Source organism: Spermophilus citellus (genome assembly GCF_964194105.1).
Source record: "Spermophilus citellus genome assembly, chromosome: 3".
Taxonomy (NCBI): Eukaryota; Metazoa; Chordata; class Mammalia; order Rodentia; family Sciuridae; genus Spermophilus; species Spermophilus citellus.
In genome coordinates this window covers 89,366,245-89,380,863 of record NC_138184.1, presented here as the reverse complement: position 1 = coordinate 89,380,863, position 14,619 = coordinate 89,366,245, and the positions used below count along the sequence as shown (strand labels likewise).

At 40.3% G+C, this 14,619-nt stretch overlaps 1 protein-coding gene across 16 annotated transcripts in view; it reads left to right on the top strand.

The window, feature by feature from the left end:
- CLIP1 (CAP-Gly domain containing linker protein 1) overlaps positions 1–14,619 on the top strand; it is a 124,021-nt gene that overhangs the window by 83,076 nt on the left and 26,326 nt on the right. For 10 of the 16 annotated variants that reach the window (XM_081286586.1, XM_081286584.1, XM_081286585.1 and 7 more), the window contains 4 exons: positions 3,991–4,107; positions 6,561–6,667; positions 7,940–8,032; positions 11,676–11,796. In XM_081286586.1, coding sequence (XP_081142712.1) covers positions 3,991–4,107; positions 6,561–6,667; positions 7,940–8,032; positions 11,676–11,796 — 438 coding nt within the window. Of the gene's footprint in view, positions 1–31; positions 2,300–3,990; positions 4,108–6,560; positions 6,668–7,939; positions 8,033–11,675; positions 11,797–14,619 lie in introns of all 16 variants that reach the window. The other 6 variants (XM_081286582.1, XM_081286581.1, XM_081286580.1 and 3 more) reach the window with 2 other exon arrangements.

Sequence of the window (14,619 nt, the reverse complement as noted above, 5' to 3'; positions counted from 1 at the left end):
TTTCCATTCTTTCCGTCTTCTGTTTCTGTAGTCGCTAACTTATTTGTTAACATCAGCCAAAAAAGAAATTGAACTAATATCAGAAGAGCTGAGGGGTCTGAAATCAGAGAAGCAGCTTCTTGCTCAGGAGGGGAATGCTTTAAAGTTAGAAAAAGGTTCGCTTTTATCAAAGCTTGTAGAAGTGGAGGCCAAAATGACTTTGCTTCAGGAAGACCAGCAGAAACTGTGGTCAGTAAATGAAACTCTTAATTTAGAGAAGGAGAAAGTCTTAGAAGAAAAACAAGATGTTGAAAAGCTTTACCAGCAGGAACATCTCCATAAAGAATCTTTGGCCGTTGAGAGAGAGAAATTGCTTAAAGAAATCAATGTTGCACAGGAAGAACTCTTAAAGATACATAGGGAGAATGACTCTTTGCAAGCTTCCAAGGCAGGTGTGCAGGTGCTCATTGATGAGCTCCGGTTCCTCAAAGATACCATGACAGCTGAGTCGGAGAAGGCGAGGGCAGAAAAAAACCACCTGGAGGATCAGATCAAGAAGCTTACTGCAGAAAATCTCCTCTTAGTAAAAGATAAGGATGACATGATTCAGAAGCTTCAGAGCGCTTATGAGGAGCTAGTCAAGGATCAGAAAGCTTTGGTCCAGGAGATTGAAGAGCTCACGTCAGAGAAGAAGTCAGTGGTAGAGAAGAAGTCAAGCCTTGATAATGCATGCCTGGTCCTGAAAACAGAACGAGATGACCTCCTCCAGAGAAATAGAGACCTACAATTTGAGAAGGACGTGCTGCGTCAGGGTCAGGAAAAGCTGAATGCCAACTTGGAGGCTGCCCTCCAGGTCAAGCAGCTGCTCAGCACAGAGGCTGGGACGCTGCGCACGCAGCTGGACTGTGCCAGCAAAGCACTGAGAAAGGCTGAGCTGGAGACAAGGCAACTTCAGGCCACCAACACAAGCCTCACAAAGCTCCTGGAGGAGATTAAGACCAGTCGAGCGATCACAGACTCTGAGTGCATCCAGCTTCTCCACGAGAAAGAGACTTTGGCAGCCTCTGAAAGGAAACTCCTGGCCGAGAAGGAGGAACTTCTAAGTGAAAATAGGAATATCGCTGAAAAATTCAGCAAGCGCTCGGAAGAAGCCACCCATGTTGAGAAGAGCCTGAATGAGAAGATCACATACCTAACTTCTGAGAAAGAGATGGCTTGTCAGAAAATAACTAAGCTTAAAAAGCAACAGGAGAGTCTCTTGCAAGAAAAATCAGCCCTGGAAGTGCGAAATGGAGATTTACTTGCAGAGAGAGAAAGTTCCATTAAAGCCATAGGAGACCTTAAAAGGAAGTATGATCAAGAGGCTGCAAACAAAAGGATAATTGTGCATGAGAAGATGAAACTACTCAGCAGTGTTGATGCTCTGAAAAAAGAACTTCTAGAGAGAAAAAGGGAAAACCAGGAACTGGTGACCAGTAAGTGTGACCTTTCTTTGATGCTGGAAGAGGCTCAAAATGCCAAAGAGAATCTTGAAAAAGAACACACCAATATGATGCAAGCAAAGGAGAATCTGAACGCTGAGCTTAAGACTTGTTGCTGTGAAAAGAACATTTTGCTGAGGGATGGCTTGAACCTGCAAGAAGAATGTCAGAAGTTAAACAAGACGATCCATGAAATGCAGCAGTCCTTAATGCTGGAAAAAGAGGCCAGAGTGAAGGAAAACGAGTCATCCTTATATGAAAACAATCAACTCCACGGGAGAATGGTGCTCCTGCAGCAGGAGGTGGAGGAGTTAAGAGTGTGTACTGAACAGCTCCAGTCTGAGAAATTCACACTAATCCAAGAAAAGACTAAATCGGAGCAAAAGGTGGTAGAGATCATTAAAGAAAAGGAACTCTTGAGTGTGGAAACAGCTCAGCTCGCTGCCAACATAGAGACCCTGAAAAGCGATTTTGCTACTTTGTCTAAGTCCAAGGTGGAACTGCAGGAGCTGCACAGCTGCCTCTCCAAGATCCTGGGTGACCTCCGGCTGAACCATGAAGTGACTGTGGCTGAGAGAGCCCAAGTGATACAAGACAACAAGAACCTTCTGGCTGAGAAAAGAGAGCTGATGCTTAGAAAGGATGAGATCCTGAAGGAGAAGGAAAAGCTGGAAGAAAGCTACTTCATTCTCCAGAAGGAGATTAGCCAGCTGGCCCAAACTAATAGCCACATTTCAGCCAACCTCCTAGAATCTCAGAGTGAAAACCGTACTTTGAGGAAAGACAGGAGCAAGCTTACCCTTAAAATTAGAGAGCTTGAGACTCTTCATTCATTTACGGTAAAGTGAGAGGTTCAAGTATCAAGATCTCAGACTCCTTACTAACCCTGTGCATTAACATTAGTGGCTTAGTTGATTTTTCCTTATTGTTACTTATGCAAATCCACCTCATTAAATGGGTTGCTTTTATGTTTCCAGTTGTTCGTTACGGTCTGCAAGGGCATTTATTTATTAAATGCCTGAGTGCAGACGTCTTACCCCATTTGGGAAGAAGTTGCAAACTGTGAATAAAAAGGATTTATTTATTTATTTTAAAGAGAGAGTGAGAGAATTTTTTTTAATATTTATTTTTTAGTTCTCGGTGGACACAACATCTTTGTTGGTATGTGGTGCTGAGGATCGAACCCGGGCCGCACGCATGCCAGGCGAGCGCGCTACCGCTTGAGCCACATCCCCAGCCCGGATTTATTTTTTAACTTAAGGGGAAACTTTGTGAAAAAACTGTGATTTTTAGAGTCTTAAGAACAATAATAGACTGGGCACAGTGGCACACACATGTAATCCTATCAACTCCAGAGCCTGAGGCAGGAGGATCATAAGCTTGAGACCAGCCTCAGTGACTTAGCAAGGCCCTATTTCAAATCAAAAAATAAAAAGGCTAGGGATGTAGCTCAGTGGATTCAGTGGATTCAGTCCCCCAGTACCAGGGGAGAAAAAATAGGCAATGATAGAATGGGCATATATTAAACTATAGTATCTGCTGTTTGGCTCTTAACTGTTTCATTGGGTCTGTCCATTGGAGTTGAATGATTTCATTGAAATCTCCATGACCAAGGATGGGGCAGGTATAACGTGGAATGCCCATGAAATTCATTAGACTAAATGAGAATGTTAAGTAAGTGCCTAGAAAGCTTTTAATTTATTTTTATGATTATTTTTGTATTAGGCAGCTAAGAATTTACCTCCATTTGCATACATCTTTTTTTATTCACAGTCATAATATAAATTCATTATCCATAGTTTCTCTCATAGACTTTTCCATTAAATGCTTCTCATGAAACGCTTCAGTTTTATGTTATAAATGCCCAAATAATTTTTATCTTGTATGGAAGCTTCCCAGCCTAAATTGAGTGATTTCAAAAGCTCCAAATTTGAAATAGCAAAAATAGTGTTTTCTGTTTTTTGGGGTTTTGTTTTTTGTTATTGTTGTGGTTGCTGGGTTTGGTGGCATACACATCTGTAATCCCAGTGACTTGGGAGGCTAAGGCAGGAAGATGACAAGTTCAGCCTCAGCAATTTAACAAGACCCTAAGCAACTCAGCGAGACTGTCTCAAAATGAAATGGACTGGGAACGTGACTCCTGGGTCAATCCTCAGTAACCAAAAAAAAAAAAAAAAAGTTTTTAACTTAGAACAGTAAATGTAATTAGGAGAAATTCAGTTTTCTAGGGTTGTCATTCTTTACAGTCACTAAATAGCCTCTCAAATGTAGGTCAGAATGACGAAGGCGTGATAGTCAGTGTAACTAGGAACTGTCCCTGGAACGTGGAGATTGAGAGGAGTCCAGAAACATGGAAATGGTGTGAATGTCAACTTACTGAGGAGTGGCAGGGAAGGGTCTGACTTTGCTTCGGAGTGAAGGCCCTCTGCTTTCATACTGGGTGGGGGCTGTCTCTAGGCGGTGTGTCTCCTCAGCCACATAACACTCAGCTGCCAGTGCAGCCTTCCTCACATTATCTTCTTGTGTTCAGGCTGCTCGGACTGCGGAAGATGCCATGCAGATAATGGAGCAGATGACCAAGGAGAAGTCCGAGACGCTGGCCTCCTTGGAGGACACCAGGCAAACAAACGCAAAACTGCAGAGCGAAGTAATCAGACTTAAATGGCTTACTGACCTCACGGGATGCCTGATCCTAACTCAGGATTGGGTGTTTTTTGGAAGCATGGCCTTCCAGAGGTTTGATCCCTGGAAGGTACACTCGAGGTTTGATGGAGTGTACACCAGGGCCATGAGGATGTTTGATAAAGTGTATCACTTTATTACTTATTTAGTAGGATGAACCTTTAAAAATTGAGGGGAAAAGTGTGGTTTTTGGTTAATTACTTAGGGATAGCACTGGAGAGAGAGAAGGCTGATGACATTCCCTACTTTCAGATTCTTTTTTTTTGATGGTGCTGGGAATTGAACCCAGGGCCTTGTGCATGTGAGGCAAGCCCTCTACCAACTGAGCTATACTGCCAGCCACTAGATTCTTTATATTATGTCATATGCATTTTTTCTCCTCAATTCTCTCCCAACCTGGAGCCACTAAATTCCATTTTGCAGCCCCAAATTTAATGTAGGCCTTTTGTTGGCCAAGTTTAGTGCTGATTTGCTTTTTTTTTTTTTTTAGTATTTATTTATTCATTTATTTGTTTTTTATTGGTTATTCAAAACATTACAAAACTCTTGACATATCATATTTCATACATTCAATTCAAGTGGGTTATGAACTCCCATTTTTACCCCAAATACAGATTGCAGAATCACATCAATTACACATCCACATTTCTGATTTGCTTTTGTGTCAACTTGAATTAGTCATTTCTGAAGCTGAGACAAATTTGTGGTGTCAAGATATTTTGATTTTTATCCACAAGTAGCATTTCTCCTTAGCCCTTCTTTGATTCCCCTATTCCCACCCTTCTATCTTATACCAACCCATTCTTTCCTTTAAAGCTGTTGTCTAAATATCTAGAGGACTGATTCACTAAAATGAATGTGTGAAAGTCTGTATAACTCCAGATGCTTCTTAAAGTTACAGGCAGGTAAGATACTAAACCAAAAAAGCAAGAGAAGGGAATGAGCCAGGTGTTATGGTGTATGAATATAATCCAAGCTACTTGGGAGACTGAGGCAGGAGGATCATAAGTCTCTGTCGGCCTGGGCAATTAGACCCTGTTGCTTAGTGGTATAGCACTTTCCTAGCATGTGTCAGGCCCTGGGTTCTATCCCCAGCACCTCAAAATAAAATAAATCACAGATGATAATCTGAATTAGAAGCTAGAGTATTTGAGAAGATTTGGGGGAATGTTTCTAGTCATTGAAGATGGACTCAGGGAAAATTGTGTCCTCCCATGGATTCTCCTCCCTGTATATACCTGTGGTAGCCAGATTACAAGACTGGACGAACCATTTCTTGTGACTTTTTTCCTTGTTCTGGAAATCTAGAATGTTAGAAAGTATTTAAAGGAAGGTACGGTTTTTGAAACTGGCAAGACATAGGGCCGGGAGTGTTACTCAGTGGTAGAGCACTTGGCTGGCAGCACAAGGCCCTGGGTTTGATCCCCAGCGTTGCAAAAACAAAAACTAGCAAGACACTTTCCGGGATTTTTGGCAGGTGACATGGCAATAGGAGCCTGACAATTCTCCCTGACTATGGGAAACAAGAACACAAGGAGAGAGCCAGCGTGGCCCATCCTTGCTGGTTCTCCCACCAGGGGTCCAGATCCAGGACCAGTCACATTCCCTCTGTTCCCTGACATACCTGGCTCTCCACCAGAGCTAAGGCTCTAAGCTGGCTGTGAGTGCTGTGGGCAGTGGTGGGGCTGAGGGGTGAGAGTGCCCGCAGTCTTCTTGTATGCCTGGTCCCCTTTCAGGTTGAGGTTCAGATTGATGACTAATTTTTTTCCAATCTATATATATTTTGTTCAAATAAATGCTTTTGTAACAAGGACTGTGTAAATTTGGTACTGAAATTAGACTATGTCATATCATATGTTACTATTCTGTGGGGGAAGAAAAGGAATTTCATTTCAGTACAAGGAATAACCCTTGCTGATGTCGATGTGCTTTACAATTTCTTGTTTTTTAAAAACGAATCATACTTGAATAGTATGCTCAGTAATAATTATTGAGAATTATGCACAAGATGAAGGAAAACTTTTGTTTTAATTTATGTAGCAAATCAGTTTGACATTTTGGCCAGGTGTACACAAAATGGTTGGACTCAATGTAAGGAGGATTGCAGTTTATAATAGACTCATCATTTGTGATTTATTTTTTTTTTAATTGTAGATGGACACAATATCTTTGTTTTATTTATTTATTTTAATGTGGTATTTTAATCCAGTGCCTCACACGTGCGAGGCAAGCGCTCAACCACTGAGCTACAACCCCAGTCCCATTTGTGATTTCTTTACCCCTGTGACACTTTTTTTTTTGTAAGTGAATATTTTCATCCATTTTTAAAAATATGCATTTTCATGAATAATTTGTCTATCCAACCATACCATTGGAAAATGAAAATATTTCACAAGACTTTTTCTTTTGGTCTTTAAGTTGGACACGCTTAAGGAAAACAACTTGAAAAATGTGGAAGAGCTGAACAAATCAAAAGAACTTCTGACTGTAGAGAATCAAAAAATGGAAGAATTCAGGAAAGAAATGTAAGTTAATTTCCTTGAGAAAAATCACATAACTTATTTTAAATTGCAAAAGTGAAAATAGTTATTTAGAAAATATTTGAAAAGCACATATAGCAAAAATAGATACGCCCTTCTGTATCCCAAATACTATTTCACCCCCAGAGGCCACCTCAGTAACCAGGGGTAAGTCAGAACGACAGTTACATTAAAGGATCACAGGGGACCATGTGCTGTCTGATGAGTTAAGGTGTTTTAGATTCAAATGTGACTTTGTAAAGCCAAAAAACCCAAGTAGAATCAGACATTTAGAGTAGTCTGCTTATGTGACAGCCAGTCTTAATGTTTTGAAGCATCAGATCCTTTATTTAGAAATCCCGCAAGATTTTTCTATAGAAAATAAACAGCAGCACGTCACTTGCAAGACTTTCAGTATCAAATTTGGCATGGACACTAAATGGCCAGCATTTTGGAGGACTTCAAATTAGCATGTGTCCTCAGCCTGCCCCTTGGCTTAGGCTGCCAGACCATTCATGCTTCCTTTGACACCAGCCTAGTCCTGGTTTTTCATGTTTGATTTATTGTAATTATCAGAGATTGGTGTTTACCTGGCATTTTAAGTGATGGTTACAGTATAGATCTCATTTAGTCTTCTATTTGATGACTATACTGTATCAACTGTGTGAACCTAAAAATCTAAAAGTTAATTTGCTGAATATATGTGTGTGTCCTTCATGCTAGGTACAAAAAGCTAGGAAGGACACACAGATAAATTAGATGTGAGTGTTTATATCACTTATTTCCAGTTCTAATAAAACAAACAGATCCATTCCTCAATACTCTTTGTTCATGAGGCTTGGATTAAACTAGTGCATGTCTAGTTCTTCTAGGAATTCTTCAGATTCTCCAAGGAATAGTTTGATCCACTCTCCTCACCTCAGGATCATGCAACTCAAGCTGTTGGTGACTGATTCCCCTCTTCAGCCTCAGGGTTGACAGTGTTCCTCTAGCTTGTGTTTCAGCAGTTCCCACCATTTCCATCCACACAGTTTATTACATGTTTATAATTGTGATTATGGCCATTGGGGGAGTCTTAAATTGCCAAAGCCAAGTAACACGAATAGACTATTGGACACTGTGACAGGAAAAAAGCCCTTGTTACAGTATGGCAATTTAATTGGATTCAAAGAAGGTGGGATTATTTAGTCTAGGATTTTCCCTTGTGACACAAGTAGTTATGTTAACCTTGAGCGTTTTGGAACACTGAGTTGACTTTAGTTCATTTGTGTCACACAGGCAGCTAGTGAGGGAGGATGTGAGCTGCAGAAGATTCCCTCACCAACCTCCCACTGCCATAGTCCCACTCCTGAGCTCTCTGGGCCACACTAGGTAATGGAGGGGGCAGGGCCAGAGTGGATCTACCCAAGAGAGCTCTTGGAATTCAGATAACATTCCTGCAATAGTATTTAGAAATATTGTAGTGGTTATTACGTTGGTCTAGTCTTTCAGTGAGATTACCCTTCAATGGTCAGAGTCCTAAGCCCTGTCATATCACCTACCTACCCCAATCAGTGTGGGGTTGGTTTCTCCCATTAAGATATAAATTTTGGGGCTGGGTATGGCTCAGTGGTAGAGCACTTCCCTAGCATGCAAGAGGCCCTGAATTCCCTCCCTATATTCAAAAAGGAAAAAAGCAAAATTGTGTTTGTCTTTTTGCCCCTTTTGTATTGTTCTGCTAATGACAGTCTTGCTTCATGCCTGTGGAAGCAAAGGATTGGGGGTAAAAGACTTTGGCTCCATCTGTTATCACAGTAACCGGAGCCTGTCCTCCCTATTGCTGCTCCGTGAGGAAGAAGAAGGTCCCAGTGCAGACTGAGCCCAGGCTGTCCCACCAGGCTTGAGGAAACTCCATCTTTTGTGCACCCTGTGAACCCCAATCTGATTGTGCTTCTGGGGCCAGATTGCAATTTTCCATAGATGCTGCAGGAGGGAGGCCCAGGGAGTCGGCTTAAACCCTGTCCCAATACTCATTGTTCCCTGCCCTAGACTTGGCCACACTTCAAGACCGTTTGTTATCAAAAGACCATGTAATGGGAGCAGCACTTCTCAAAGCAGCATAGTGGTTTTGTGCCCCTTAGTTGCATTCCTCGGTGCTCAAAGCTGGAGAATGAGCAGCTGCCCGTTTCCCTGAGGTTGGACATGCTTCCAAGCTGTCCTGGCATCTCTCTTCACCTGATAGGACTGAGCTCCCTAGAGAAAAAGGGTTGCCAGCTAGTTGTGGGGTGCACACCTGTAATCCCAGTGACTCAGAGACTGAGGCAGAAGGATAGGAACTTTGAGACCAGCCTGGGCCCCCAGCCAGACCCTGTCTCAAAAGGAAAAATGGTGGGGATTCCAGTGTAGATGGGAGTTCTCCCAGGACACTCTCCTATAGGACATTGGCCTCTGGGAAACCAGCACTGGTTAATTGAATGTTTTTCTCCTCTGTGCTACTTACTAGACTGATTTTAGGAAAACCCTTAATTTTAGCTAGGGAACGTGTTAATAAAATGGTCTCTCACTGATATGTAACTTTGTATCTTAGAAAAAATGCTATAAGCAATATAATTTTTATTTAGTAATAAATTAGGATATATTTAGCATGAATAGATTTATGATGGATTCATGAGAAAAAAGTTTACAAGTCAATATTAACAATGTTTATTTTGTTTCTCGGGTGTTTTTGTTTTTTTTGGTATTACTGGGGACTGAACCCAGGGGCGCTTAACCACTGAGCCATATCCTCAACCTTTTTATTTTGAGACAGGATCTCACTAAGTTGCTGAAACTGGCTTTGAAATTGAGATCCTCCTGCCTCGGCCTGCTGGGATTACAGGCGAGCACCACCTCCCCTGGATGCCTGCCTCTCTGTTGTAAAGATGTAGAAATCTTTCTGTTTCAAGACATCTTGTCCCGCAGAAAAGTAGCTTCTTTAAAAATTGTTAGAAATGTTTTCATGGGTGTTTTCGGAATCATGCCTGAGTATCTCCACAGTTAGGGATGTGGGAGTTCCTTCTATGAAATTTATGTCTTTACTAGAGACGAACTAAATGGTGTCCTTTTATTTGAATCGCTTCCAATTCTTTTGGTTCTATGACTTAATGACATGATTTAGAGCAAATCTTCTCTCAGTTTTAGTTTTATAATCTTAAAATATAAATATATATTATCCTTCCTGTGCTTTGAGGGTTAAATGAGAAAAAATGTACATGAAAGCATTTTTTAAATTATAAAACTGTAAGTTCCATTTTCATAGATCAATACTTGAGGAGTTTTTGACTTCAAGTATTTTAGATTACTTCTTTGACTCCTTGTTTTAATTTTCCTTACTGCAGCCTCTTAATATAAACCAAGAGTTAAAAAAAAAAAAATTTAAAAGACAAAATCACTAGGCATAGTGGTGCATGCCTGTAATCCCAGCTACTCAGGAGACTGGGGCAGGGGGATCACAAGTTAGAGGCCCACCTGGGCAACTTACTGAGATTCCGTCTCAAAATAAAATGAAAAAAGCTGGAGCTGTGGCTCAGTGGTAGAGCACTTATCTAGTGCAAGGCCTTGGGTTCAATTTCCAGTACCAAAAAAAAAAAAAGGTGGGGGGGATTTTTAAGAGGGAATAAAGAGAGGAAGAGTAGCACAGATATCACTGTGATGTGACAGGCACACAGATGCTGAGACCTGATGGCCTCTTGAAGGTAGTGACCACCTGAGAAATGCAATGTTTGGCTTATGATTTAATCAGAAGTAAAATCTTCCGATTTATCAAGGATTTTTGGACTTTGGCCAGATGAACTTCAACTGCAGTGTGTGGTGTGGGCATGTTTATATATGTGTGTGTGAGTGAATGATACAGCAATAGATAGATCCATAATTAAAATCATGCCTTCTAGCTTTTGAGTCACTAATTACCTGAAACTAAAATTCCTTCTCACTTTTTCTTCATTTGCTAAATATCTCTATAGGTCTAATTTAGTGTTCTAAAAGAATTTTTGTGTAGATTGATTCCCCCAAATCTTCATGAAGTCCTCACAGTATGCATATTATAGGTAGGTGGAGAGATTGAAGATGCCAAGCACTGCCACCCATTAGACAATTGAAGTTAAAAATAGATGTGTTCATGCATCAGCAGATGGATTCATGCCCAGATGACTGGATTCAGAATTCAGCCACATATGACAGCCTCTGAGTGGAGATTCACCAGCACAGGCTTATTTAAAATTCACAATTGCATCAAAACCTTCCATGGCACAAAATTAATACCCAGCAATCAAGTAAAATATTTTGAATATCCATGTGTTGAGGATAATAATTTAGAATGTGTATTTGGTTTAGTTTTAATAATGGGAAGATATTTACTAAACATACCTTCCTTGTAAATACCTGCCTAGGTAAAAATACTTGTGGTATGGGTTAGCAGGCTATATTATATTTTAATTTGCTTTTAAAATACCTAATGCTTAATTGGGAAGCCATTTCCTTAGGCATTTCATTTTTAGGTGTCCTAAAAGTCTGTTCAGATTCACATCAGCGCTTGACTCTGACAGTTACTGGCAAATGGAACCATTAGATTTTTATGACTAACAGAGAAAAACAGATTATAGATCTGTGCAGGTAGAACAGAAAAACCTTGGCAGCAAATTAAACCACTTTATTAATATTAATGGACATATTCCTAAAGATGGGAGGACTATACTGACCTTCTCATTTATTTCATTGCAAAATTCCCTTTCATGTGGAGTAAGTGTGATTGGTGGGAGAATGGCTATAGTGTTTATTAGGTTTTAAAAAACAGTAATTGTGGACAGCTGCCCTCCTTTTAGAGGTTAAAGCCGTGAGGCCCCTCCTGTGTGTAGATAACACTGTCTCCTGTTATTATAGAGCCTATGGGGCACGTGACCCAGGTCTATTTTCCTCAGTGCTTATGAAGTTGGTTGTCTCCCACAGTTTCCTTGCCTGTCTTGTTTCTATGGTAACCCTGCACTCACTGTCCTTGCAGAGAAACCCTAAAGCAGGCGGCAGCTCAGAAGTCCCAGCAGCTTTCAGCACTGCAAGAAGAGAACGTCAAACTTGCCGAGGAGCTGGGGAGAAGCAGGGACGAAGTCACAAGTCATCAAAAGGTCAGTGGACCTTTGGTGGGGTTTCTGGATCTGCTGTGCTGACATCTGCTGCTGTTGCAGTGCTCCTGGAGGCTGCTCAGGTCTCCTCAGTGTGGTCGCGACAATTTCAAGTGGGATTTCCGGCTACCTGTGCCGTGTCTCCTTGCTTTCAAGTGTGCTATGTAGAATTCAGGTCAGAAGTGAACTGACAGATCCACTAACAAAAATAAAATAAAAGAACACAAGACACTTGATCTCACAAGCAAGTAGGAAAAAAGGTCCTTATTAGGTGATTGTAGCAAAGCATTTAAATGGAAGGGGACAGTATCTTCTTACCATTGCTTGGATTTCAGAGTTATTTTTCTCAAGATTTTTTTTTTTCATCAGAATTGGTTTTAAGGAAGCAGACTTTAAGAATACGGATTTTGGGGCTGGGGCTATAGTTCAGTGGTAGAGGGCCTGCCTCACATGTGTGAGGCACTGGGTTCGATCCTTAGCACCACATTAAAAAATAAATGAATAAAGATATTGTGTCCGGGGCTGGGGATGTGGCTCAAGCGGTAGTGCGCTTGCCTGGCATGCACGGAGCGCTGGGTTCGATCCTCAGCACCACATAAAAAAATAAATAAATAAATAAAGATGTGTCCACCGAGAACTAAAAAGTAAATATTGAAAAATTCTCTCTCCTTCTCTGTTAAAAAAAAAAAAAAAAAAAAGATATTGTGTCCATCTACAACTTAAAAAAAAAGAATATGGATTTTTGTGGGAGAGTTGACAGTTGATTTTAAATAGAACTCTGCTTTTCAAGAATTGTTCAAGCATTTCCTAATGAAATTGAATATATGTGCACTAGTGTGCATTTGATATATATATATATATATATATATATATATATGGATATATATAGCCATTTGCTTCCATACTTAAATTACAGAGGTTCCTGACAGAAGTTGATTAGCCATGGGAACAAAATTGATTATAAAGGATGCTGTATTCTGGGCAGAGATTGTGGTTCATGGTACGTGGGAGACACTGGGTTTGATCCTCAGCACCAGGGTATTGTGTTCATCTACAATTAAAAGTATTAAGAAAAAAAAAAAAGGAGCTGTATTCTGCTTTGTAGTCCTTGCTAGTGTTGAATTGTTAGTCACTTCTGCTGTCAGAGCAGGAGCTTTAAATTTTTTAGGAGACTTTTTTTGTATAGTCATTCATTCTTACTTTGATAATACAAAGGGAAAAAGAAATTTTTCCCCATTGTGTCTTGTAAATGTTAATTTTCACTTGGGATGGAGGAGTTTGGGGTCATTGTATTGAGTGCTCATTGATACAGTGCAGTTTGTGGTGAAATCATTTTTAGGAGAGTTGATTTCAGACTTTAAAGGAGTCACGGGGTCTCCTGAGCTCCTTCCGGCACTAAGTCCTTTAAAGTCTTCATTATAGCATTCTACAGTTTTCTCGTTTCATGAAAGAAGTGCCATGTCTCTCCAGAGACCAAGATGGTGATGCTGGTGCTGGTGATAGTAGCTTTACAGGCTCTTACTGTGTGGCAGGCACAAATAGATGAAATCTATCATCTCAGTCATTACCACAGTTCTGCATGGGGGCACTAATGTTATCCTGTTCATGAAAGGAAATGGAACCACAGGGAACATAAGCATTTGCTCAATATTATTCAGCAAGTAGTGTCAAGAGATACTTGTCATCTTCTGATTTGGATCTGGAAAAGAATCAAAGTGTGTTGACTATGTAGAGTCAGTGCATGTCTTTTGATCAGCATATGAGAAATTGGAGTTCATGAAAAATAGCAGCCCTTTGACCAGAAGAGGTTCTTTTTTTTTTCCTGGCACTAGCTAGAACATCTAAAACATTTGACATTTAAATACCAGTGTGTCCACCAAGACTTGGAAGAGAAGGATTTCAGTCAAGTGCTGAGTCTGTTCCCTTCTCTTTTTTTTTTTTTCTCATTTCATTTAATATCTTGTTAGTAAGAATAGATTCCATAAATCTGAGAACAGAGATCATCCTCTTATGTTTTGAGCTTAACTGGACTGACAGATTGCTTGTCTCTGTTGCTTAGTGCTAGAAGGAGCTCAGGAGACCCCGTGACTCCTTGGACAGAGGTTTCCAGAGCTCCTTTGCATCCTGGTAGCTCTATTCTCTTCACAAGAGGGGTTTCAGGTAGCTTCATATTGAAAAGGTTTTATGATTAATAATTTGAAAATCAGTTATTTTGCAGGGTGTTAGAAAATAACACCTATAAGGACCAGCTAAGAAAGTGACTTCCTTTTGTAATATTTAACTCAAAAAAGACAGGTGGGTATGAAATAAAACAATACTTTTATGATAGAGAATGAGGAGAGTGATATTGATTACCAGAAACCATTATAGATTATTATTGATACAAATACATTTCAAAAGAGTAGAGAGAATCTCCTGTTTATTTATTAATCTTGTATCTTTTTCATTGGTGCATTATACATATTAGTGAGATCCATTGTTACATACTCATATGTGCACATAACGTAATTTGGTCAAGTTCATTCCCCAGTTCCTCCCCTTTCCCTCTCCTGGTCCCCTTCCTCTATTCATTTGGTATCCTTTCTATTTTCAAGAGTTACCTTGCCCTTTTCCCCCTATTTTCTCTCTAACCTCCACATAGAAGAGAAAATATGACCTTTGACTTTCCAAGTGAGACTCATTCACTTAAAATAACTTAGAAGCACCCTTAGTTTATAGAAAATTAATTCATTAGGCTCTATTATACTTTCAAAATGTGTGTGTGTGTGTGTGTGTTGCTGAAGATTGAAGCCAGAGCCTCGTGTGCTAGGCAAGCACTGTACCACT